At 38.2% G+C, this 27,059-nt stretch overlaps 1 protein-coding gene across 7 annotated transcripts in view; it reads left to right on the forward strand.

Annotated features, from left to right (window-relative positions):
• The window catches only part of CTBP1 (C-terminal binding protein 1), a 256,527-nt gene that overhangs the window by 209,673 nt on the left and 19,795 nt on the right, over positions 1-27,059 (forward strand). For 4 of the 7 annotated variants that reach the window (XM_009648865.2, XM_035888637.1, XM_035888639.1 and 1 more), the window contains 3 exons: positions 6,708-6,862; positions 19,521-19,665; positions 23,611-23,817. In XM_009648865.2, coding sequence (XP_009647160.1) covers positions 6,708-6,862; positions 19,521-19,665; positions 23,611-23,817 — 507 coding nt within the window. Of the gene's footprint in view, positions 1-1,362; positions 1,448-2,686; positions 2,707-2,951; positions 3,169-6,707; positions 6,863-19,520; positions 19,666-23,610; positions 23,818-27,059 lie in introns of those variants that run through there. The other 3 variants (XM_035888641.1, XM_035888642.1, XM_035888638.1) reach the window with 3 other exon arrangements.

Raw genomic sequence — 27,059 nt, forward strand, 5'->3', positions numbered from 1 at the left:
CCAATAAAGTTGCAGTGAGCTTAGCAATAACCTGTGAGCCCTGTAGGCTTCAATAGAGACTGCACATGGGCTGTAAAGTGAAGCTTATGCTTAGTTTTCTCTTGTATGTGTATCATGAAGTCCAGATCTTAATCCTTTGAAAATCACTTTGGGATTGTTCCTATTAATTTAACTTGCAGCAGGTTCCTAAAAATCCTAGGAAGCGTAGTTAGAAACATTAAATAAGGAAAGAAAAGAACAAAATTGAATTTAATCTGCTAAGTAATTTAGGCTTCTGAGGGTAGCTGTCACCTTTTTGTATGTACCCCTGTTGGTTATTTTTATTTGAAAATATTCTCCCCTCTGCCTCTCTAGTCCCCCTGCCCCAGTCCCACCCCCCAAATCATGGGAAACTGCATCCTGCTCTTACTGAAGGTGGTGACAAAATATGTTGGCTCTGATTCTGGTGCAATCAGGAGATTTTTGTGTTGCGTATTCAGCATCTAGATATGCTGAATATCAAAATACTAAAGGCTGGTAAGCACTCTGTTGTTGTTGTTGTTGTTGTTTTTCTTGCATCCATCTTACCGGTCCATCTACCTGCATTGTATGGTAAAGTTTATTTCTACTTGACTGCTTTTAGAGTTTTGCTCTACCGTGAATTGAAACATCACTTGAGGTCATGGTACACAAGACAACGAGACTACCAAAATAAAGTCTGAAATTTAAAAATCTACGATGCGTCAGGAACCTTAAAATATGTTTTTGAAGTATGGTGTTTCTAGGAATTTTAATAGTGCATATTGGCAAACCTAATTCGTAACAGCTTCTGTGTTCATGTTACGAGTGGGATATTTTTTTGTTTGTTTTGACAACTCGATCTTTACTTGAATTAATATTAGCATTTATTTTTAAAAAAACGAGAATTTTTTTGAGGGCTTATGGTAAATAAGTGACAGCTCTGGCCAAATTTATAGCCTAGGTAAGAATATAAAATAAAGGTAAATGCCACAGGGGATGAATCTCATGTTACATGTGCAAGATTGTAAATTAGCTGAATGGCCAACCTGTCGTTTTCAGGTCTTGTTTTTATAAATATTGATTAGGTTTTTTAGTAGTTTGTATTTTGTTAAAAACTTAAATCACTTTGGTGTTTTACAGTGCGTAAAGGAAGTTTTGTAGGACAAATTCTTTTAAAAGGACGTTGTCAAGGGAGTTTTCCTACTTACTTAATCTTTGCACTTGTAAGAATCCCCAGAAACGTGAAAATGAAAACTCTCCTTTGCCAGGCTGCTGTCCTCCATTTCATGTGCATATTGGTTTGTCGTTATAGGGTTACTGATAAGTGTTGTGCTTTTTGGCATTGATGTATTTTTCAGAAAAAAGAATTGAAGCATTTGTTTTGAAAAAAGAAAAACACATTTAAAGAATTACATGGACTTTGCAAACAGATTTAAGAAAATGAAAGGTAGGTCAAATTTTGGGCCTACGAACCTGACAATGTCCTTTACTTTTAACGTGTATGCCTTGAGACATTCCTGATCCTAAAGTTGTATTCATCAGTGGCAGAAAAATGTGACACTGATGTTGTTAATCATCGTTAATAGCTTACCGTGTTTGTTTTGGTATGTTTTGTAATGTAAGGAAATGGTGGCAGCCTGCTTTGAGCATTCTGAGCGTTATTAGTGCAGTGCAATCAGCTCATGTCAGTTCGTAACAAGCGTAAAAGTTTGTTTTACGAAAGGTTTGAACTGAATTATAGCAGCCCAGAGTATGTCAGGGAGAGCTTTCTTACCCTCCAGTTGTGAGTATGTGCAATGGCTTTGGCTTCAGCTCTCCCCCTTGGAGTGCGGCACACGAAGGTACCTTCGCTTCAGGAGGGATGGGAGGCGCAGGTAGGATTTGGGAGGGGGGAGGAAACTAGGCCACTTAGGTAGCTCTGGGTTTTTTTGGTTTGGTTTTTTTTTTTTCTTTCTTTCAAGTTTAAAAAAAAAAAAATCTCATGCTAAGGTTGGTCTGATAATTTGTAAGTCCCCATGCTGCCAGAGGTATGGAGGTAATAATTCATGAGCTGTCCTCTCTGGTTTTGGTTACGAGGCTGGGTGATAAGTTCATTAATCCTCTGGTTCGCGAGAGCCACAATCACTCGAGTGCTTGTGCGTGGGGCTGGCCTCCCGTCGGGTTCTGCAGCTGAAAGCTGATTTTTGCATTTCCAAGATTTTTCCGTAAAAGCTGGACTAGAATAAGGTTTTAAAAACCCCCCCCAAGAGCAGCTACTCCAAATTGCAGCTCTGAAAAGGCGCTCTTCTGTTAGCTGCATGGCAAATAGCTGCTACAGACAACTGCTCTGTCTGTCTGTATGTGCACCTTACACCTGGTATTATTTTAGAAAAATTCCAGCAGCTGTTATTGGGGCAAGAGCTTCACCATCAGATTGTTTCCATATTGGGGCAGGACAGAAACCCCTCAAACTAATAGCTGGATTAGAGCTCTCACGGGGAAACTTTTTTTTTCCCCCTTAAATACATTTAGATAACCTTAAGGGCCTGACTTACAACCAACAAAAGCAGCAAGTTCAGAGTTAAGGCTTCTCACTCTATCTCCAGCACTCGCTGGAGCGCTTGGCTCTCCAGCGCGGGTGGTACTACTGGAGATCACACGCTAATCCTCGGGTCCCTGCTCACCTAGGCAAAACGTTTGCCGCATGAGTGGTGCCGACTGTTCCAGGTACGTCTGTTGACAATACACCTGCTGTCCTGCACAAGGTGCCGTGTGTGTGTCTTAACAGTCCGCTGGTTCCCCCGGTATGTTAATGGCCGGTGGCAGCACAGCAGGTGTGGTGGAAAGCCAGGAGCGAAAGGGGGAAGGGTACAGATGCAGTGAGAAGCTTTAACTTTGAGTTTCCTGGCTTCTGTGAGCACAAGTCAGACCCTTAATGTTGTTTTAATGTATTGTTTGTGTTTAATTTTTAGTAAAAATTTGAACACCATCCAGGCTACAGAGGTTGCAGTGGATAAGAAGTTTAAAAGCTTTGGTTCAAGATTACAGGAGGCTGCAAGAGAAATTAAAGACATGGAAATGAGGATGGAATGACAGGCTGCTATTTTGCCTCAGAATACTGAAGATTGTAAAGCATTGAGAAATCGAATTCATGACCCTGGAAATCAAGCTCAGATTAAGAAATGTCAGGTTGGTAGGGGTTCCTGAAAGTCTCAAGTTAGGATAAACTGAGATTGTTTTCCCATAACAAAGGTTCTAGGATGTGGGGGTGGATGGTATAAGTTTTATTATCTGTGTTATGTGAAATGCTATACCATTTACTTATATAAGCCAGCTAAGTGACTTTTTTTTTTTTTTTTAAATTAGTTTCACATTTGCGGTGTAGAATGTCACTTTAGACCAGTTTGCAGTTATTTCTCTCTGGCACAGACTTGCATGATTTACTGTTAATGCAGGCATGGAAAACACTGCTTTTAAATACACATTGCTTTATCCTGCCACTCCAAGGGTCTGCTGCAAAGCCAAACACATGGCGCAGTATGACATTTCTAGATAAGAAACAGGCAGAACGTATCTAAATGGTGGAAAGAAGTAGTTTTTTGTTCAAAGGGTTCTGATTCATAGTGAAACTGTGTCTTTCCAAATGTAAACTTTAAATAGTGACTGCCACTGCAATTAAGTTACTGTAAGTTTACTTAAGTGTTGAGTTATTGTCTGCGATTCAGTGATACGGTATTTAGGCAGAAGGATTGTGCAACAGGAAGTCTATGCTGAAGTTCAGAAAAGATTTTGGCAAGCAAAGGTTGGTAGGGTTTTTGTGGTCAAGGTCACTGTAAGTATTTGAGTTCTGGGGACTCTTAACCAAGTCTGGGATTCTCTCGGGGAAGTTTTATCCTTCTAGTTGTTTTCTGACTTCGGTTTCTATGATTTGGAGCTTGTTCTGGCATGCCACTTAGACAGAATAACTTGGTTGAAATCGATAGATACACTGGCATGAGGGGAAAACCAGACTGCACCTTCATGTATTTCAGAGGAATCATTATTTTAAAGGGCTGGTTTTTGTGATACTGTATTGCATGATTTTCTGAGATAGATAGCTCTAGTCAGAAAAGTGATTCTTAAAAGTGACAGTTTTTAATCTCATCCTCTGTTATCTGTTTGGACTCCATGCGCTCTTCTGTTGACAGAGGTGCTTTAGTTGTAGCTCTAGGGGAATCATCTGTGCCAATAATTTTCCTCGTTTGTCTTCAGCAACTTTAGTATCAAAGTTCTGTTTTCTTTTTTTTAATTTTATTTTAGCTAGGATTCAAACTTGTCATTGAAATCCTGGCTTTGCTGGAGTGACAATTAAGACAACAACCGTAACACTTCAGTTGTAAAATGAGCACAGTTATTATATCTAATATGAATAGGACTTGCAATGTCATTTTTACATTTGTTTCAAAACATAATTGCATTTTGGTAATGCTATTACATACACTATCTTGAAAGAAACACGAACAGGTCTATAAAATGCTTTATTTTAGGGTGTTTCTAAGTAAATTTAATGTGAAGTTCTATAATTAAGTTCCCATTAAAGGATAGTAATTACTGTCTGGATAACTATGTAACATTTACATTGTAGTGTTTGTGTCCTGTACCGCATTATTAGTGTGTGGTTTATTTACTGAAAATGGCTGTATGAAGGTTATGTGGCCATTTCTGGTTGAAACAGGTAACAATAGTAAGTTAGCAAGATGGAAAATTTTTAAAAAAAAGATATTAAAAAGGCTCCCAGTTAATTTTGGAGGCTGGATATTAAACACTGAAAGAACGTGTTTGTTACTTCTAAGCATGTCTGTTGCAGTAGAGGTTAGGAATTGATGGATTTACAACAGAGAATAATTTTAATGGGTGTTGTACTTTGAATAGTTCTCACATCTGAATTTGTGTCTGCTACGGTGACAGTACTGCAGTTGCAGGCCACTGGTGTAATCAATTGTTGGGGGATGCTGGGAACCAGATGTACTTTAGTGACCAAATGCAGAAGGATTGGTTGGGATTTGCTGTCCTCCTGCCTTGAGCCTGAAAGATCCTTTTGCTGCTTGATGCTGAATAAGCAATTGAAAGGGTTGTGTAGTTACAGCAAATTTAAAGCTAGCTGCAATTTCTAGAAGTTTTGCAGGTAGGGTGCTAGCTGGAACTGTGTGCATACAGGAAAAGTTTCAGTGACCCTTGTTCAGTCGTCTTCAAGTATAAAACCTGTCTGAATAGGTGAAGAACTCACATGCGAGATTGTAGTAGGGCTGGTCTGTCATCCTGACGTGGTTACGGGTGGACATAAAATTTACGGGTGCAGGCTGGGCAGTTGAGACTATGAGGGTACCAGTCTCCTTCGCTGTACTCCTTCAGCCCCAGACCTGAGCTTGGTCCCAGTGGGGAAGCAATATGCTGCTTCTGGGTTGACTTGTGAAAATCTGTCTTCCCAGCAGCTGTTTTTCTTCACCAGGTACAGCTGGGATTCTACTAATTTTCCATCCACTTAAAATGCAGATGACAGTCTTTCAGGGCTTGCTTTTTGGCACAAGCTGGGACATAAGATGCGGGGATTTTTGTAGAAGGTAGCTGGGGAGCCTCAGTCTCCTGCGTTAATGTTGGACTAACTTGTATTGTCAAGCAATAAGCAATGTTTTTAAATTCACACTGCAACAAAAATATGTTGAAATTTGCATACAAGAAATAGCTATCCTGCTTCACTTTGCAGTGTTTAAAACTACTTATTTTAAAAGAGGAAAAAAAAATCACATACTTTAGTCTTGTTTTTACTTTTCCTTATCTCTTCAGGAAGTCCCTTTTTTCCCACCCACGCTTAACTACTTTTGTGTCAATGTAATGGTTTAATATTATTCCCTTGAGTATGTCTGTATATTTGTAGCATCTATACTGTTAAAAAGATGCTCTCTAAGTATCTTGTTATAAGGATTACTTTTCATTTTAAGACTCCATAAAGAGGACATAAATTGTCAGCACTTTCAACTGATTTTCCTTCCACCAGATGTTTAACGTGTATTTCTTTGTCACTGTACAGTTTTCCAAGTGTGATGTTGATTTAGGGAGGGGCATTTTGTTCATATTTTGTAAGGGTTTTCAATGGTGGATTCAAGTATGGCGTGTTTGTTTGGCTAAGCTATACAGAATTGTTTTGTAAAACTTTAAGTCTAAGCAGACCTACATAGAGCAGTAATTAGCCTGTACACTTGGACACTGGATCTTCAGTAAATTAAAAATTTTGCTGCTGTAGGCTTTTTTCAGTTAAATTTTGGTCTCAGCAGATCATCATCATATATGTAAATTGAATACTCAAATCCTCACTAAGTTGCTTATGATATTCCATAAGCTATGCTCTTACAAGCCTGGACAAGATATTTCTCACTCTTTGCAGAGCTCACTAAGATGTGGAATCCAATCAAAAGAGAAACCTTGGATAAGACTGTATAGACATTTCTTAATAGTACAGTAAGGATGTCCCTTTAAAAGACAAATACACTATTCCCTTAGTGGTTTTATCCATCTTCCATTGTTCGGCCTCCTGAGCCTCTGTGGCATTTTTTTTCTTAGGTCTGCTGGTCTGTTTTACTAGCTTCAGTCCTTGAAATCTTTTTCTGCCATCAGAATAAACAGACTATAACCTAATTCTTTTTATTACATTTGCATGGCTTGAATAATAAGTCTTCTCTGTTTCTTCATAGGCATTCGACCTCCGATCATGAATGGGCCCATGCACCCGCGCCCTTTGGTAGCGTTGCTGGATGGCAGGGATTGTACAGTAGAAATGCCTATTCTGAAGGACGTAGCCACAGTGGCATTTTGTGATGCACAGTCTACACAAGAAATTCACGAAAAGGTAATATTCAGAGGTATAATTAAAATGTTTTAGAAAATGCAAATGTTTTCATGGTTATGAACAGATGTGATGTTGTGTTAGCTATGACAATGTGTTTAGCTATTGCATTTTAGTTAATGGTTGATTACCTTAATGAGTGAGTTACTGGTTGTTTCCAGTAAGTGATGAATAATGGTGATAAAGACGAAAATGTCTGTGTTGAAGTATGCTTTTGTGCAGTGTATCTTTGGCTGGTTGTTGTCCGCGTGCTTACGTACTGAATTAGGTTCATGGAGAGAGTTACCCGGGGGAAAACTATATTGTTACCTGATATTTGAAATGCTTCTTGGAAACACTGCTGCTCATCCTTCAGCTGGAAAACCAAATTTCACTATTGGATTGACCACATGAGGAGCTTTCAAACTTCTCTGTTTAGCCAAGGAATTGTGCAAATCAGGTTAGGAGGCCTTGTGCACTGAGAATTGACACTGCAGAAGAATTTAAAAACAAATGCTAACCCAAAATTCATGTAGAAAATGAATTTTTAATCTAACTGTATGTTATTCCAGAAGTTCGCACCCTTCCTGGTGGTTTGGGAGCTGTAAAACAACTAATGGTTCTTAAAGTTGTCAAAGGTTTTCTCATTTCCTTAGAGGGATACGCATTTGTTGTGATGATAGCCAAGGCAGCCAGCTGGCCCATGCACCTACATTCTCTCTTCAGAGACTTTTTTTTCAGCATGAAAGCTTCATGTCTACCCCAAACCCTTGCCACTCTCTAGACAGCAATAGAACCTTTTCAAGTCCATATTTCTGTGGAGGTAGAATTAAATTTGGTGAAATTGTTGGCTAGCAGAGTAAGCCTTCAAATGCCAAATATTCCTTCACCCAATAAAGGATGACAACAGGCTTTACAGCTTCTATGGAGGTAAAAAACGCCATCGGGCTGCCTTCCAAGGGAGTTTTTCTTCTTCTCCAGATAGACAAGATCCATGATAGACAAGTGCAGATCCAAGTATTAATTTAAAGGCTTGTTAGGCAAGTGTCTATATTTTGTGCACATGGTACTGTACACTGCTGAATGTGATTCAGGTGTTAAGGAGTTGTCAGCTGAACTGAATTGCACCAGTATTCTTGTTCCTCTACAACCTTGTTAGACTTGTCCTACAGTAATTATAGCAGCCCTTTGGGTTTGTGACAGGTTTTCAGAAGCTTTTCACTGTTTTGAATTCATAACTGGTTTGTTTATTTACTTTTCATGTTCTTGTAATACATAGCATTGTTGAACATTTTTAAGTCTCTGTATATGATGAAAGATTTAATCTTTTCTTTGATGACTTTTTCTTACAAAGCCAGCTACTTGAAAATAATATGAATGCCAACTTCCCTTCTGTTATCAGGTGAATAAATCTCATTTTCTGTAGTCCATTTCATGTCAGCATCTTCCTGGTGAGAAGCCATCAACCAACTATTCTACTTGTTATTTCTTCAGAAAAATATTTTTATTCTGGAAAACAAAAAGGTTTTCATTGTTAACACTTCCAAATTTGTAGGTGGTAGTGGGTTTTTTCTGGTGTTTTTTTTTTCTTTTTTTAAACAATAAAGACTGAAGAATTGTATGCTGTATCAACACAGCAAACGAGAACTGCTGGTTCTCATGGTTCAGCCAAACACAAGCAATGACTCCTCTCTCCTGAAGCCCCCTGTGTAGTTCCTTGGTAGATATTTCTGCAGACTTCCAGATTTCTTGCCTTACCCTTCTGCCCCCCTCCCCACACAGGAATAAGCTGTTGTCAGAACAATAGTCAAGGATGACATTTAAGGTAGTTTTCTGCTGCAGCAATACTGGCTTAACGTCGCTGCCTTGTTTTGTTCAGCCATGTTTTAGACACAATAAAATTCTAATGTGAATAGGAAAATGGAAAAAAAAAAATTGTTCCTACTAGGAAATAATCTGCATTCAAACCACTCTTTTTTTCAGTTCATTAGTTGTTTCTCACAGGATAGTCAAAGCTGTTCTTATTAGGTCATTCTTGAACTATAAGCTACATTCAGAGTTGATAATACTACAGTTCTGATCTCATGCCTCTTTTTTTTTTTTTTTTTTTTTAATATATTTATACTGTCATATAGAAGACCCCCTTTACAGTGGGCAGTGGGATAGCATACACTCAGAAGTTAAACTTCCATTTTGTTGTGACATTCAGTTTCGAAACAGTAAGGTTTTACCAAAACAGAACACAAATTTCGACCTTCTCTTGAGCACCTCTTGAAAAAGACTCGGTGTTTTTGCTGTGCGTACCAAGACTGCTCAATATTGTGGCAGTGACTGAGAACCTGAAAATAACTAACTAGAGAACAAATGCAAAGAAGTGAAAACTTCTGTCTTCACTGGTAATTGGAAATGCATAGAAATGCATAGTGTTTTTAAAAACAAAAAAACAAAACCAAAAAACCCCAAAACTTTAATTTGTAAGGGTCAAAGACAATAACAATCCAAGTATGATACTTTATTTTTTCATTTAGAGAAATATTCAACACAAGCTTTTTTCCCTCATTTCTCTTTTTTTATATATCAATAATTAAAATGTCATTTAATGCTTTTTATGCCATGTTTAAAAGTTTTTATCTTACCATTTTCCTAACTCACAACATTGTCAGAAGTATAATACATGAAATAGCTGAGTTTCATTTACAAGGACTAAATAACACAAGGAGAATAAGTAATATAAATGCTGTTTCACTTTTTTAGTAGATAATAGCAGTTTTCAGGCAAACACTGTAATGGCAACTGGACCACCTGGATAGCCCTCTGCTTTGCTTAACTGAAATCAGCATTGTTTACTTCTGATGTGTAGGGACTGGGGAATTCCCGTGTGACACGAGTGCCTTGCCTTAAAACACTCAGTATTCTCTGTCACCAGTGGGATGCAGTAAATGAATGTTTCAGATCTTGAAACTGAAAGTGAATGTGTGTGTGTAATACAGATAATATGTTGCTGGTCTTCACAAGAGTGTTTGCACTTAGGGGATATACTAAAGCTTGCATCCACTGCTTTTTATTATACCAAAATAATTAATTCTCGGGGAGCTCAGTAAGGTATCTGGAAAAGGTATTTTCACTATCAACCAGTACATTACCATAATGCAAATTTTAACTAGTCCGAAGGGTAATGTAATCCTAAAATATTTGGGTTTGCAAAGTACCACTGTTCTGCTAGGTAGTAAACTTCTGGAACAAAAATCACAAATCTTAATTCATTATCATACTGTATTACTGTAACATAGCTTGAGATCGGTTTTGCGAAGTGTTGAGCACTGTTGGCTTCCATGTGAAAAGTGTTTGCTTTTTACTTCCACAGTTCATCTGCAGGGAAAAATGGCTGTTTTCCACACATCTTTGCAATACAGAAATATCTGTATTTTAGTACCAACTGTATAACACCTTGTTTGGGAACGGTGCTTTACTAAATATAAAATTGTTTTCAGGAAAAGTGTTAAAATTAGAAGTTGAATATTTAAAGAGGTATCTAAAATGTTCATGTGTTTATGAATGCACGTTTCTGGCCATACGAAATGATGTTGTCCTGTTAAATTAAAATGCAGATTTTGATAACGGATGTTAATTTGCAAAAGGCTGTCCCCCGTTGTGAAAGAAGAGGTGACTGAAAATCAGGAAAAGGTTTAGTGTTGAGAAGAGAGTGCTGAAAGCAGAAGGTGAAATTTAGTTTTTTCTTTCATCTATTTCCTGTCTTTAAGAAGAGATCCTGAATCGCATGGGGTAGCAGGTATGGGTACATTGAGAGAGTCTGAAGTGGCAGGAGGCAGGCCAAAGAGTGGGAAATTTCGGGTGGGCTTTGAAAGACGTGATTGACGTTGTCTGATACACATAGATGGGTGGCTCTAGGTGAGTGTAATGTTAAAAAAGGTGCGAACTGGGAATCTGGTGATGAGGCAAGGAGTAAAAGGCTGCAAAGGGATGGCTAGGAAAGTAAGAGCGGGTATAGATTCAGCTTGTGGGATCCTTGATCACAGGGGTGTGAGGAGTTAGTGTTAGAACAGTAAACGTTTTGGAGTCCAGAGAAGGGATTTCTGCTGGTCATGAGAAGGTTTCAGGGGCAGGACGGTGGTTTAAAATACTGGGTTTTAAGATGCCTACGCATCAAAGGAAATAGAATGGAAAAGGGGAATTTGTAGTAGTTTGAGGCAGATACCAGCAAAGCACAATCTAAATGTGTTTTCGTAGGGAAACAAGGAGGCTGAGAGACTTTTAATACCTACAGAAAGGAGAAGAAAAAATGAGGATTTGAATGCCATTTGTATCCAGGGTCAAAAGCAGGATGTTAGCAAATACTTTTATACCTTACTATGTATGCTAATTAAAGTTTTCTCCTCATTGGGTAATGCCTGAGTTGCAGTTCTGTAGCAATTTCCTTATGTCAAAGAGTTCATTTGTCATTCTCTTTTTTTTTTTTTTTTTTTTTTTTTTTTTTTTAATGGATGAGGAAATTAAAGTATGGAAAATAAGTAACTTGTTTAAGGTCACAAGTAAATAATAACTGGTATTAGAACTCTGTTTCATCTCGGGTCAAAGCATTCATTCCCCGTGCCGCTGCTTTGGAAGGCAAGTTGGATGGCAAAGATAGGTTTCCTTCCTTTTGAAAATCAGGCTGCCAGTGCTTAAGTGAATGCTGACATTTGCTGACAGTGACCCAAAGTTTTGAAGTAACTTTGTAGTTAGGGGACACTTACTACACTTCTCCAGAAATTACTTGTATGTAAGGTTTTAATGATTTTTCCCACCCCACACCCTAGAAAATGGTTTGTTTTCAAGCCAACCTGAAAGGCTGCAATATATATGTTTAAGCTTTGACTCCTAAGTTCTGTTTTATTGTAGACGTTGCATATGGCTGTGTGAAGTTGAGCATTATGTTTGCCAAACTATCAGGAAACTTCTGCCATTTAGGGCAAAAAATATTTTAAGATTTTGGTGGTTAAATTTCTTTCTTAATAGAGATTGCATTACTGTCAATAAAAGTTACTTGCTGTGTTCAAATTGGTTTTTATTTTACAATTAATCATGTGTAAATCAGTCTTTTCAGTAGCCATTTGACTGCTCCCAAACCTACATGGTGTCTTGATTCCATCCTCATTCCAGGTCAACTTGCTTTTTTCACTGTCTCATGCTCTGTTATCTCTCCCCCTCTTTTTTCCCCTCAATACCTCTTCCCTTCAGTGCCATTCACGGTTTACGGCTTTTCCTGGCTCTTTGGCAGCCTACCCAGCACTTCTGATTTCTCCTTCTTTCTACTTCTGTACCTTTGAAGGCATCACAGACTCAAGCGCGCCCTTCAGGTCTTTGTGTTGCCTAAGATTTTTGGAGTGCAAATTCTTTACTCTTTGGGCTTCCTGACTTCTGCTATATGTTCTGTAACATGGAGTGTGCTGTGTATCTCCAGAGGGCTAAATGTAAAGATAGTATGCAGGGTCTGGTAACAGACATCTTGACAAAGCAGAGAGAAAATAAAAGTGATCCTTGCAAACCCAAATGAAAAAGACAGGAAGCACAGCTGATTAGAAATGATCTTTAAAGCAAAATGTATAGGCTGGAAAATAGTTGAGAGGTTGTTTGAAGCTGTGTATGTTTTCTCATTCTCTTTGTAATTATGTGGTTTCCTACATCTTGTCTCAAATCAGCTGGAAGAAAAAAATGGGTGTGATTTTTTTTGACTGGATTTACTGCTGCTTGCAGATACTCGGTTCACCAGAACAACAAAGAGAATAGGATACTCTGTTGGAAGTGGGGAAAATTGTCTGGTAAACCTGTGTTCCAGCCTTACAAGGGATTTAGTTAAGTTGGAATGCATCAGATCCCTTGACTCGTGTTATAAAAGCACAAACCAAAATCATCTTCATAGAGATACTACATTTCCGTATTTTTAGTTTAAGTTAAAAAAAATTTAAAGCTGAACTTCCTATTCAGCAGTGTAGGACTTGAAATTTTTCAATTGCACTTTTACATAGGAATTAAATGTAGAACTATTCCCAGTCATTACAGTTTTATCTCAGATTGTTTCAAAGAAGAGCTGAAGAGCTTTCATAATGCATCAGATGTTTGTATCAGTTTCAAAACAAATCAAGAATGGCGCTGTTGTTCAGCTGAGTCTTTTATTTGTTCCTGTTCTATCAGTGGTTAAGTAAGATAATTTTTCAGATTATTCTTTGTTGAGCAGTAAAGCCACAATCTTGCATTTGTATCATCAATGCTGTTTTTATTCATGATGCAGTTGCAGCATTTTAGTTTTCCATCAAAATTAATTTCTCGAAGAATATAGCTTGAAAGCAAGATGCCTTGTTCTAAACAGTAACGTATGTTGGGAAGAAGTTGTCACCCTAGAGCTGATGCAGAACCCCTCAAATATACTGAAAATATTCGAATGAGGCTTGGATCAGATTCCTTATGAAAGACTTTGAAAAAACTAACAAAAGGAAACCCTAAAAACTTCAGTTACACCTCATTATACAACAAAGTAGTTAAGATACAGCTATCACAGTAAGGCTGTATACGAAATCGGTGTTTGTATTCAGTGACCCTTCTGCCCACATCGGTCAGATTTGCCGGTAGCAATGTTACAGGTCAAGTGCAGCATTACAGGAAGGGGCAGGCTGCCAGCGTCTCCTCTGAACTAATACTCTGTGAAAAGCAGAGGGGAAGTGCTGCTGTGCCCGGGAAGCAGCGTATATCACTCTTACAGGCAGGTTAGAGTCTAATGTAGTTGGTTATCAACTAGCTGCGTCTTTCATTTCCCAGTACCGGGTTTTACTAAGGATCATTGGGGCTTGAAAATTGCTGGTGATTATTAACAGGTTTTCTGAGACAGAGTTGCATGGGTTGACGCGTTGTCATCAGTGATTTTCATGACATAACAATCCTCTGGTATATATGTTCACTCCATCATAGCGTCTGATAGACTTGAAGTGCAACACAGTTCAGTCTTATTAATAGAACGTACAAGTTAACACACAAAAATCCTTTAAAGATTTTTTTCACTGAAACCTTTGATTTAGTAAAAGTGGTCTGAGAGTCTTATATTCTCCAATTGACTTCTGTTATTAAACTATATATAATTGTCAGTAAATCCTGGGTTTGAAAGACTGGCTTCGATATAGTTTTTAAAAGGACGTTTCCTATAGGCTATGCAGGTTATTTATATAGTTGTGTGTGTATTTGAATGTATATATATACCTTTTTCAATAGTATATTTTAAAAAGAGTAGAAATACAGTATCTATATATGTAGTTTATGCAGTGTGTGGATATATAGATTTTTAGAGAGCATGTTTGCAGGAGCCTGCAAGTAAGTTTTGTTTACATTTGTATAAAATATTTATACTTATTTGTGTTTATGTACAGTATGAACTTAAATATTAATATTTAGGGTCTACAGTATCCTGGCTGAATAAAGTGCAAATCATGGAAATGGGTAGGTTACTGACAGCACTGTGGGTCACAGGAATCTAACATCAAGCCAATAGTCTTGTAAAGAGAAACAGAAACTTGAAAAAAGCAGCACAAACTAGCAGTGTTTTGAAGATCTTCTAAATAGTGTTTGAGCCCACTGGCTTTTCTTTTTAGTTTGATTTTAGTTCGAATGGCATTAGGTTCACATGGACCCTTTGATGTTGTAGTCAGGCTTTGAGAGCAGCTACGAGTCTACTGCAGTCTTCCCCTGTGTGGCAGACTATTGATTACAAATTTGACGTGTGGCTGGTTTTTGCAAGTCAAATAATCCAAGGCCTACTCAGTTTAGGTAAAGTACATTTTTTTTCCCATCCAAATGTGCAAAATATCTCAAGTCTGTTGGTGACACTGGAACATATTTCTCTGGAGATGACACATCATACTTCAAGTCCAAGAAATGCAATACCCTGTAGTTTCTAGAACCAGATGAAACATAGCACTTTCTAGTGATGATTTGCTAGAAGACTTTTTAAAAAATGGTGATGTATTGCCATACTCAATATGTAATATATAAATATGTTCTGTCTCTGCATTGAAGTAGTTTGGCATTTTACATACTGTGTTATGTTTCTGTATTTTAGATTTGATCCACAAGCCTCCGAGATCACTCTTGTAGTAAAATCTAGCAGTGTATCTTCAGATGATCAAAGAAGAAGAGGCCTTGCTGTTCTATTTTTAGCATGTTATGATGTGTTTACACTTTTCTGTAAAAATAAACAAGATGCTCAGAGTTCTTCCCCAAATAATGAGGCCCGTGTGCCACAGCGGTGACTGCAATGTTTGGCATGATGGCCAAAATAGCCTGGTGCTGAAATAAGGTGGAAAAATAGATAAGAAGATGTTTAAAAAGGTTTTCAACTTTCAGTATTCAGTACTTGAGATTTGTTAAATTCTTTGAAATAGAAATGTCTACAGCGACTCAGTGTCATCTGTTCTCTAAGAGCCTTGGAGACCTGTGAGCTCATTGAAGAGGGTATGAAAAAGGCTTTCAAAAAGCAGTGTGCTGTAGATTCACCTGGAAGTAAGTCTGAAGGCATAGAAAAATCATGCAGATGGGCTACATAATTATTTGGTAACAGAAGGAAGCCAACTTATGTCCTGTGCTTCAACTTCTATCTCAGATCCTGTCTTCCCAAAAAGCAGAAGTGTCTGATGAAAGCAGGACTGGCTGTGGAAGGTACCTGGGTAACTCTGCTTGTCCTCTATCAAATTTTGCCCATTGACTTTCATCACAAGAGATCATGAAAGGGTATTCCTTGACTGCCACATACTTGGGCTGATCTGAAATTTCTAGCTTGCTTGTTAAGTTTGTTATCTCACTCAAATTGACATGAGTTGGTATCTCTGTAATAAAATTGTATTAGAATTCAGTGAATGTTGTATCAGTCAAGTTCATTATGGAAAATGATGAAAAAATCACATGTATTCCCTGTTTCTCTCATGCATCCACCACTGGGTGTGCTTCTGTAAGTAATCAGTAAATTCCTCCTATGCGCAGTTATTTTTTCTCAAGATTACTTAATTTTCCAGAACTGTTCACATTTATGCTGGATTTCAGTTTCATATGATGAACTAAATCTGAGTATGTTTTGATTTTTGCTCATTGACAAGCTTGTCAAACTTTCTTGTGTGCATTTAGTATATGCAGTGACTGGGAATATAATTTGTACAAATAATTCCAAAATACAGAAACTTTCGCTATTAATTTTTTTAATCTGCAAGTGGCATTATTATCATTCATTTATGTTGAATCTATCTAACTTCAGATTTTTTGCTCTTATTTTCTGCCTTTGGAGCATACTTCATTCACATGGCGAGTTGCAAAAAGCAGTAACATAATTATCAAATTAATGTGAAATAATGTACTGTTGCAGAATATTACATCTTTGGCAATGGGTTTCCTTGCTAACTGGTCCATAATCCCGGGAGAGGCTCAAACGCTAAAAAGAAATTCTTGAAGATTTGTCATTTGCATCTGTTTGTTCCATATTCCATATAATGGGTAAATAACTGCCTCTGGAAATGGCTAGTGTCAGGATTAAGCCATGGCTGAGAAATATTTTTTCCTTTTATTGAACACATCCCAAGCTTCCCAGTACTTTTCCATCTTGTCCTAGTGCCAAGCCATAACCTCGATAGGCCAAAAAATGTAGTGTAATGGGTCCAGACCGGTGCTCTTAAAGTCCAAATTACAATCTTGCCTGTAATAAAATATTCATGATTATGAAGTGAAAAGCTGCTTCCCCAATGAAACACTGTGATTTTTAAAACACAGATGTCTAAGCCACTTCACTTGTCCTCTAGTCCCTATTTAATGCAGTCCTTAAAGTAGTGAGAGCTCTTGGTCTGCACCCACACAAATGCATGCGCCCTTGGCCTTTTCCAGTCTGGGAGAGGAGGGTCTGGCCGCTGTATGAGCCTTAGGTGGGGCTATAAGGAGGGTGTTTGCTCCTGCATCACAGCCATCTGGAGCAACCTTGGAGGGGCAGAAGGAAATGCATGCGATAAAACACAGAACGGAGGACATGGCTAATTGGAGAGAACTTGAGGACCTTGAAGCTGGAAGTAACAAGTGCTGTGACTTGGAGAAAGATGTCCTACTCTAAACCTGGGAGCGTGACAGGAACACGAGCTTCAGGGAGAAGGATTCGGATTTACGTGTTGGTTAGAGGATCAGCTGGCAGCGTGATGATGGCCATGCAGAAATGTCACCCATCACGTGAGACTTCATTAGGAGAGATTTCCAGCACACGTACTGCTGCTGAAAGTGGTAGTGTTGGTATAATGGGGGAGGGAGACTCAGGTAGCACACTGGGTACAGTTGTGATCACCTACAGAAGAGTTGAGCTTAGACTTCTTTAAGTGCAGTGGAGAAGTGTTAGACTGGATCAAGGGGGTAGAAGGGCATCATCCTAGACGAGGCTAGGAGGACTAAGCTTGTGAAGTCTACCCAAACGAGAGCTGAGATGGGGGTATGGCTGTTGTCTGTAAATACATTTGGATAATAAACACCAAGGAGAGAAAGTACAGTTTAAGCAAATGGCCAACTCTGGTGCCAGAACAAATGGCTACAAGCTGGGCTGTGAATAAATTGAGGCTGGAAATTAGAAGAAATTTCCATATCGTTAGAGCTGTGAGATTTTGAAACAGTTTTCTTTTAGGAATTAATGGGGACAAAAAAAACCTAAGGGCATTTTAGGTAGGCGCTCAGGTTATAAGAGGGACTGTTTCTTATGTAGACTGCCCCAGGCATGGGCTTTGACTTCGTCTATGCCAGCTGTAATTACGATGTAGAAGCAAAACCAATAAACTGTTTTGTTTTCTTTTAACCCTTTGTAACAGTTCAGGGAAACACCTTCTGATGAGTGCAGTCTTTGTGATCAGTGACTGCTAGATGTAATCTCCAAAGGACTTGTTTGTACCATTAAAATCAAGGAGTTTTGTCTGTGAATAATCGTTTATAAGATCAGAGCCTACAGCTGGTCTTTGAATTAGGTTGTTGCATTCTTTAAGGATGTGTAATTTCTAATTTTTTTGCAGTTCTTACCCTTACGAGTAAATCTAAATTCTGCTCAAAGGATTCTGCTCGTTATCTGACTTAGAACTGGGGGTACCAATCCAGAAACACATGTTGAAATAGCATAAATCATGTTGTGACGTATTCAGTAGGAAGCAGCTTTCTTTCATTTTTATGGAGCCTGTTTTTATTTTCTTTCAAAATTTTTATTGTTGTATTTTGATTTTTAAAACTACAGCTGCAGATCTTGGGTTCCAACAGTTGTAATCCTCTGTGTGCGAGACTGTTTTGCTGCGGTAGTTTTCTTTAAACGATTTATGTTGATGTTGATTATTGTCATTGATCTTGCAGTACCCTAGAAAATGCTCATATGAGCAGAAATAACTCAGATGACAGAATCTGTACATGCACCAGACCCAAAAGCGTATTGAGTAAGAAATGTAGAATCTCTGCAGAACTTCTCTGTGACGTGTGCCAAAGGAACCTCTTGAAGTCATCCCAGCTAGCTTAGATGCTGAAATGATTTGTGCATGCTTTGAATCTTGTAGAACGATTAGGATATTAGGTAGCGCACTGAAGGCAGGAACACAGAACAGTGTTTTGAAGATGTGAAATCATCCAATTTGCATATAAAGAGGAAAATATTTTCTGCTTTCTGAACAATAAACTTGTATCAGCTGCGTGGGATGCAGTGTCACTGCTTGTTCGGTAGCAGAATTCAAAACTGCCGGGCATGGTGTGCTAGGCTCTCTTCCCCTTCTCTACACCCCTTCCTCTTCACTTTTCTTGGGTAGGTTGGATGCACTCTAATATAATTTGAAAGATACTCAGACCTTTCAGATCCTGCCAATTTTTTTTTTGCTTTTTGGGCTTGCTGTCTCACTTCCCCCCCTGCACCCCCCCTTTTGCAACATTTTTGCTTTGGTACAATTTCTTATTTCTTAGCGGCGCTATTTTTTCTGGATAACATCTAGTTTGGCATCTCAGTTGTGGCACTTTCTGTGGCATCCAGTTTTCCATCAGTGAGAGCTTAGACAGTTGCAGTATCAATGAACTAAGGGACAAACTCTCTGTTCTTATGTATGAATTGACAGATTGCAGTCTCTGTTGTCTAAGGGGTTTGTGATGATTACTGAATGTTTTCTATTCAGGTATCAAGTGGTTTAATAGCGCAGTGAATGCCTGTACCACTGTGTGTATGGTGAAGAGATTTTGCTCTGTGACTCCATTCAAAACTGATGTCAGCTGCCTAAGCATAAAAATACTTACTGTTTAAAGTGAGTGCTTGCTCCCATGTTGTGTTTCATCTGCATGTGCAGATGTAGTCCGGTGATGCGTGTACTCAGGCTCCAATATTGCAGAGCATCTCCTGTGAAATGAGAAGAGTTTTTGCTCTTAGTAAGAACACAAATACAGGTCACTCAGTTCTTCTAAAGCTAATCTCATCATGCTAGAATGGATACATCGGATGAAAAAGACTAACAAGAGGCTGGAAGATACTTGGAGAAATAACCTTTAAAACAAAAGACCTGGATTTAATGCCTTTACAGTCTTTTTATACCTGAAAATGTGTATATGTGATTAAGCTGAGGTCCTATGAAAGAAAAAAAAATAAGTATTTTTTCTTCTGTTTTATTTATAGGTACTAAATGAAGCAGTGGGTGCACTGATGTATCACACTATCACTTTAACACGAGAAGACCTGGAGAAATTTAAAGCACTTCGAATAATTGTCCGAATTGGCAGTGGTTTTGATAATATTGACATCAAATCTGCTGGAGATTTAGGTATGACTATTCAAGACATTATTTTACATCTTATACTTGCCTCCAGAAATCTGATAGCATCTAAGTCTTTGCATTAATGTTTTCTGTGTAATTTATACTAACATAGTATGTAAGCTGTATAATTTTCTCATCAAAGTGTTTAAAAACCATTACGGAGATACTAGCATTAGTTAATTAAGTGATAATATTAACAGCTTTGTGGCAGGATGACAATCCGCCTGTTCAATATAAACCCAAGGAGTAAGGCCATAATTTTTCATCTCTCTTTTTTACCCAAATTGTATATTTTAACTATTACTGCTGTAATCCAATCACAAACTATAATTCCATCAGCATGGCGTACTGCTTCTGTTTGAATAAAAAATGAGATCATTATCAACTGTCTGAGACTTATTTATGATGCGTGAGATTTAGTACTAAACCACTCCATAAACCAGAAATACCGATTTTATAGGAGAATCAGTTGTTGCTGCTTCAGAATAAATTCAGATACTGGAACTATGAAGAGATGGCGCTTAGTGTTTCACTGTGAAAAAGCCACGGTCTGATTTGTACTTTTCTTACTTTAGCATAAACCATTTCTTACCTATAATTTATAGGTCAACTACCGCCCGGAATAAATGCCTACGTTTTCTGTGTTTCTTTTCTAAGATTGAGGTGACCAAGCATGTTTCCCATTAAGCTCTGGGAAGATTTTGGAAACACTTACTTCAACCTGACAGTGCTTAGTCTTAGTAACAACCTCACTTAAATAGTGAGGAGCTGTAATATGGTCTGTTCATCAGTCAATGATAGTAAGATAATCACCTGTTTCTAATGGCAGCGTACTTGGCACAGCAGGCAGAGACTAACAACTTCTTTGCAAGTTTCTGTAAAGAAAAGATCAGGTCTGAAAGCACGCGAGGCTGCCTTCCTGCATATTGTAACTAGTGCCACAGTTAGGCGCATGTGTGGTGAGCCCCAGCAAACACGTACGTATGTAGAGATTGGCCTCGGGTAAAATCCTGGGTCAAAACCAAAAACCTAGTTACAGATCAAAGGCCCTGACCAGTCAGGGGTCTGATTTGTGCAGAGAGAATCCGTGTTAAAGAAAAATCTTTGCAGGTTTGTTGGCTGTTTCTTCAAGTCTCCATGCTGGATTGTAACCCAAGCATGTAATGTAAATGCATGCACATAGTTCTTCAAGACGGAGTACAACAGATTTGGGAAATTCTCATTCGTGTGAAATGCTAGATGGCCACATTCCTCATCATTCAGTTCCTATGTTGTGATTAGACTGAGTTATACAGTTAGGATCCATCCTGTTGGTGTATTCTAGTATTTACGAAATACAATTGTCCACTCTGTCGGAAGTCAATAAACGCTGGAAGGCTTACTGTGTAAAATCTCTGATTTTAATAGTTAGGGTGAAATGGTTGGAATTCAATAATAACTCACCACTGCTGGGACAAATCACTTTCCATTTGTTGAACTAGTACAAATAATATGCATCTTAAGGAGGTAATATGAGAGTTAATTGCTCTCTGTAAAAAGCTTTGATTCTCTCTTGAAATACAGCGTAGAGTTAGACCGTAAAGTCTGACATATTCCTGAACTTCTGTAGTAACTTTTGGAGTTATTTTTCATAGAGCTGGCTCATGGGGTTGTTACCAGCTTTTCCTATTAAGTATTATTTTCATGTTAGCGCTTTTACTCTTAAAATGTATGAAAACATAAGTTTCTTGTATAAAATGTGGTCTACTTTTTCTCCAGTTTATTAATTGTTGATTAGAAAATATCTATGAGTTATGAGTGTAGCTGGATGCAAGTAAGGTGGGCATCAAGGTGATGCCCGTTGACTCCTGTTGAACCTATGCACGAGATCACTTAAAGCAGCGGGGGAAAAGGGAGGGGAAGGGAGCGTAGAAGCAATGGAAATGAGATGAGAGTGCACTATATTTTCCTGTGTGAAATGTCTCTTTTCTTCATATCCTTGCCTCTCTGTTGCTGCCTTTTGTGTTCACCATATCTCTGCCTTTCTCAAATTGACTGGTTTTTAAGTTGAGGGAAAATAGGGAAAAAAAAATTCCTACAATTTAGGAGAGAAATTGTCTGACTCTTCTCCCCAAAATTTCCTAAGGAAACCTATTAGGGAAGAAGGTATAAGGTGAGTTCAATTCCTTATTTCTCTCACCAAATATGCAATATGACTCTTCAGGCTCCTATTAAAGCATTATTTTGTTGATGCCAGCTATCAGGAGGCATGCTTATTAAATTTGTTTTGCCATCTAAAATCTGCATTTTTGCTCCATGAAAGAGACTTTTTGTATAAACAAATGCAGCTGCTTAATATGATGCACTTAAAGGGATGTTATTTTTGAGTCTTGTACTCCCCCCCCCGCGCTTTTTTTCCCAATTTTTAAAAAATGATGAGTTTCATACTACCATTGATGTTAGTAGGATGCCAAGATTAATATTCCAGCAAGTGATACTGTTTTATCTTCGTGTAAGTCTAAGAGCAGTGACTCAGCAGACACTATACAGCAGAGAAAAAAATAATTCTGCAGGTTCCTTATGTTGGTTTTTACTGATCTAAAGAAAGCTGTAGAAAAATGCTGGGCAGCAGAATGAAGGCATTTGTAAAACATAGATAAATACGGTATGAGCTTATTATTTGTCAGATTATTGTTATTACTATTATTGAAGAGAATGTTTTTTCTTCCTTGCTTCGTAAGATATACTGGTGTTAGCTGAGGACTCATCGAATATTTATTTATGTAAAAACCCAAACAGCTAGACAGTAAAAACAGTATTAGGGTGTTTTTTAGTATACAAAACACTTTTCTTCTCCACCGTGAAATTACACTGTATACTGTTTGTGATCTCAGTCAGCAGAACTGAGACACAAACATTTGTGGGAGCTGATAATAGGGAGAGAACATGTAGTAAATAGAAAGAATGAAGAGAGACAAGTCAAAAAGGACACAAAGTTTTAAAAATATTTTGCTTAACTGCTGTGTATTGAGTACTGGAAGGTAAAAAGCAGAACAGGATGCATGCAATGCATGCAATTACAATCACTTGTTGCCTGAACTGTTTTTTTGACGTAAAAAAGGAATATTGTGAGTCTTGAATCTATCCACCTTCCACAACTGTCTGTGGAAATCTGTAATGGCCTTTTAGCTGCTCGATGTCATGCCCTTTTCAGACAGTAACTTTTCAGCTATTGGGAGGATGGACTTAATTTTACATTATCTTTACATGCCATGCAGAAGCAGATTTTGTATTTCCCTATTGACAACTAGATGGGCTGTCTCTTTAATTTGAGGGACCAGGAAAGGACTTGCATTCTCTCTGTCATAATTCTACAAACCCACGTGCAACAGAAAACACATTGTCCCCTCCGTGTCATGATTACCCATACATTAATTTGAAATACTAATAGTCGTCCTGTAAGGACTTGGTAACAGTTGCTGTCATTACAAATTATTTTATCTTTTTTACAACTTGCATAGGAGGGTATCTGCTCAGTGGTGGAAAGCTAACTCATGCAATTAAATCTAAACAATGATCATTAACTGCACTGTTGAGAGCAGGGCAGATTTCTCTTTGCCATTCAAAACACCTAGCTCAGTGTGCATGTAAAACGCTTGCCAAGACTTGTGTTCTAAACTATTTGACACCTTCAGTACTTCCCTTTTGTGGTTTCTGTGGTCCATTTACTGTTTGCCTTAGTTTGCAGACACAAGAAATGGTAATAAAAAAATCAGAAAAAATGTGTTTGCACATATTTATGAACTATTATGCCAAGGATTCTGTCTGCCATTACAATCAGAAACTTAGTATTTGTGCAAAACAGGTATTGAAATATTTGTAAATTTAAACATCATAATCCTGAATTACTATTAAATGGGAAAAAAGTAAGAAATGTTTGGCAACTGATGTCTTTTCCCCCTTTCTTTGCAGGGATTGCAGTGTGTAATGTGCCAGCTGCCTCGGTAGAAGAAACAGCAGATTCTACCATGTGCCACATTCTGAACCTGTACAGGCGAACCACCTGGCTTCACCAGGCTTTGCGAGAAGGCACGAGAGTACAAAGCGTTGAACAGATTCGGGAAGTGGCTTCTGGAGCTGCCAGGATCAGAGGGGAGACCTTGGGCATTATTGGATTAGGTATGTTGGCTTGAGATGTGGTTTAATACTCCTCGCCTTCCATTGCTTTAAAAAAAGTAGGAAGATTTGAGCTATGAAAATGGAACACTTCGTTCATGCCTTTCCATGTCAAGCATTCCATATAATACCACTTCATTCCTGGTGTTATGTGTCTCAGATGTTTTCCCCTTAGACATCATCGTTTCCTTCAGAAAACCTGTTTTGTTGCTGATTTTCTCAGTTCTTTGAATTTCTGTACATCTTTTCTGTTGCCGTATTGCCTTGTGTCAGGCAGGCTGGTTGTAAGAGGAGGAGACACCATCACTTCCCTTTTCCAGGACAAGGATCCTGCTGCTTCATCCCAGTGTCACATGTATATGTTGTCTTTCTCATCCGTTGTCATAGCTGGCTGGCTTTGTGCTTTTTTCCTTTTACTGTTTTTAACATAATCTGAAAAGTCTTTGCTGCAGTAACAGCCTGCAGAGCAGTTATTTCATGCATTTGGTTGAGCTGCATCTGAATTTTATTTCAGCTCAAATGAGAGGAAAAATATATGCAAGAAAGTTTGAAATGTTTCCAGACCTAATAAAATCACCTACTTACCTCTCTGAATGGCCCTAAATGTGTTTCAGCATCTAACAGATGGACAGGCTTGCTTGAGATGAATTAATTACTGTCTGTTACAGAAGTGGAGAAGAAAAACAAGCAAGTCAGTTACTATATAAAAATTATTCAGTCATGTGCTTGCCTTATCAAAGATCTGATAGATCGTGGATGTAATTGCTGTGGTATTTATCCACAGGAATTAATAATACGATTTTGACAACAAGGCATCATACTTAAATGACTGTTCCAGTTACACGTTGCTGTCAGATAACTAAAGCCACAAACTTACCCTTGGAAGCTGAAAATAGCCTGGCATTACATAGTACGTATTTAAATGAGTATGCAGCACACCAAAACCATGTTCGCAGTCAAAGAATTGCCTTTAAAATATGACTTTCAAGAACTTAGTCATGAAGTTGCTTTCTCAAATCTATACCCGTGTAATTATGTACCTCGTTTAAACACACAGTGGTTATTGCACTCGTACTCAGGGCTTCTCTACAGAAGTAATAGACAATCAGCTGCAGTGTTTTAAAAGTGGAAATGCATACCTAGTTTTTGAAACTCAAGCCTTGGCTCACATGCTATGTGCATATTTGCTGGAGACACCTGTCCTGTTGGCATGGCACTTTTTGTATTGCACAAATTCCAAACTCGGATTAGAGAAAAAAAAAGTCATCGATTATTGACTTCCTTAAGTGAATTTTATGTGTGGTGGTCTTGTTGTGAATGACTGAAAAGTGTAGAGAAACAAATGGATAATCAGATTGCTAATATGTGTGCAAAGCTACATAAAATGCTACTTCTTGGGTTTAGTTTTAAAAAGCAAGCCTTTTGTGTGCATGGTTTATTAAAAGGCTAGTAAAATCTGGTTTTAAAGGTACACATTTGTTACAGTTATTAACCAGTCATTTTCTCTAGCCTTTTGTTTTTCATATTTCTTTTCCTACAATGGAATACTCAAAATTCCAAGGAAAATTAGGTTTTACAGTCAGTTTTGAAAACTTCCAGTCTTTCTTTTTGTGCATATGTGTGAATAGACACAGCGTTTGGATTCTGACCTGTTCTAACAAACTCCTATGTAGCTATGTATTAATGAAGAATAAAAATGTAGTCTTAAATGATATGGAAATAGGGCTGTACTAGATGACACATTTGAGCACTTCAGGCACCTAGGCTGTGATATACACTCTTTTCTATTACAGATCACTGCAAGAGGCTACCTGTCTGTAGTTTCAGACTAAAATGTGTATTTACAACCACTTGCAGAAGACTGTTGCCCTTAGGTTACGTTTCTTTACTAGTGGCCTCTTCCCATGTCTGTAGTTTTGCTTCAATTTATTATTTTACTGTTCAGACATGTCAACGTCAGAAGTGATGAACCACTAAGGCTATGAAGTGACCATATTGCACACAAAATAAACAATTCTCATCATCCGTTACGAAGTCCTTTTCTCTAGTTCTGTGCAGTATCACTGTTTCTGTCCTTTCTCGTTAACATGCGTCTGAGATCATCTCATATCTCAACCACAGCTATGTTTCTCTGTTCTTGTCTTAAACTTGTGGTCTCATCAGCAGTGGGTTGCTGAAATATATGATTTTGCTGCTGCAACAGCTAACTCCAGACTGGGCTTTTCTCTTGTTTTGCTAAAGAGAAACACCCTAACTCTTGCCTATCTCTGTGCTAGGGGATGACTATGTCATTCCCTCCAAAGCTTCAGCTACTCACTTCCTTATCCACCGGTCTCGCCAAGTTTCATGACTCACTTGCCTTTCCCTTTCCATCACCCACTCTCTTTTCTTTGCCTCCTCTCATGCATATTCCTACTTTGACACTTGGTCTATCCTGCTTAATCCTATTACTCCGTGCTCCTCCTTTAAAGTTAACCCCATCTCTCATCCTCTGCTTGTATTGAGCTTGAAGATAAGCAGAGACTCAACAGCATAATGCCTCCTTCATGTGCTTGTTGGATACCATCCGTCATTGTTTTGTTGTTTGGTTAGCCTCTGAGCTCCTTAGGGCAGAGCCTGTGTTTCTTTCTGTCTTTATGAAGTGTGTGATTCTTTGAGCCTTACATAAATAATAATATCACATCATTAAACAGCTGTCTTTGTCACTTTTAATCTTTATTACTATCTGGTGTCCTATATTTTAAGTGATGCATCACAAGCTTGGATAATAAGCCCTGCATTTAAAAATTTAAAAAAGCTACCTTTTCACCTTATATCTAGACATCTGGGGTGTTTTTTTTTTAAAGGAGTATATTTATGAGCAGCAACAGTTCTTGGATGAATAGATAGCTGGACCTGGTTCTGCTCTAATGATAATTTTACAGCAGTAAAGGCAGTGAAGTCACACTCCCTTCCCCTTCCTTCCCAGTTAGAAATGCTGATGACTAATAGCTAATGCATTTCCTCACTCAAGAGAGGTGAAATTCCTCCAAATAAATTTGTCTCTGCATCATCATGAATGTCATCACTCAAGTTTGTCTTTCCTCACCTGCTATGTTCTCTCCACGGTCCCACGGCCCTAGATGATGACTAGATGTTGGCCAAAGTACTGATCTGCATTATCAGACAATATTAAGGCTTAAGAGGTGGGTGGTATTACCATGCAATAAATGATGTACCCGTAGCAGTCCTGCTAGCTCTCTTAA

Source organism: Egretta garzetta, unplaced genomic scaffold, assembly GCF_000687185.1.
Source record: "Egretta garzetta isolate BGI_Z169 unplaced genomic scaffold, ASM68718v1 scaffold241, whole genome shotgun sequence".
NCBI classification, from domain to species: domain Eukaryota; kingdom Metazoa; phylum Chordata; class Aves; order Pelecaniformes; family Ardeidae; genus Egretta; species Egretta garzetta.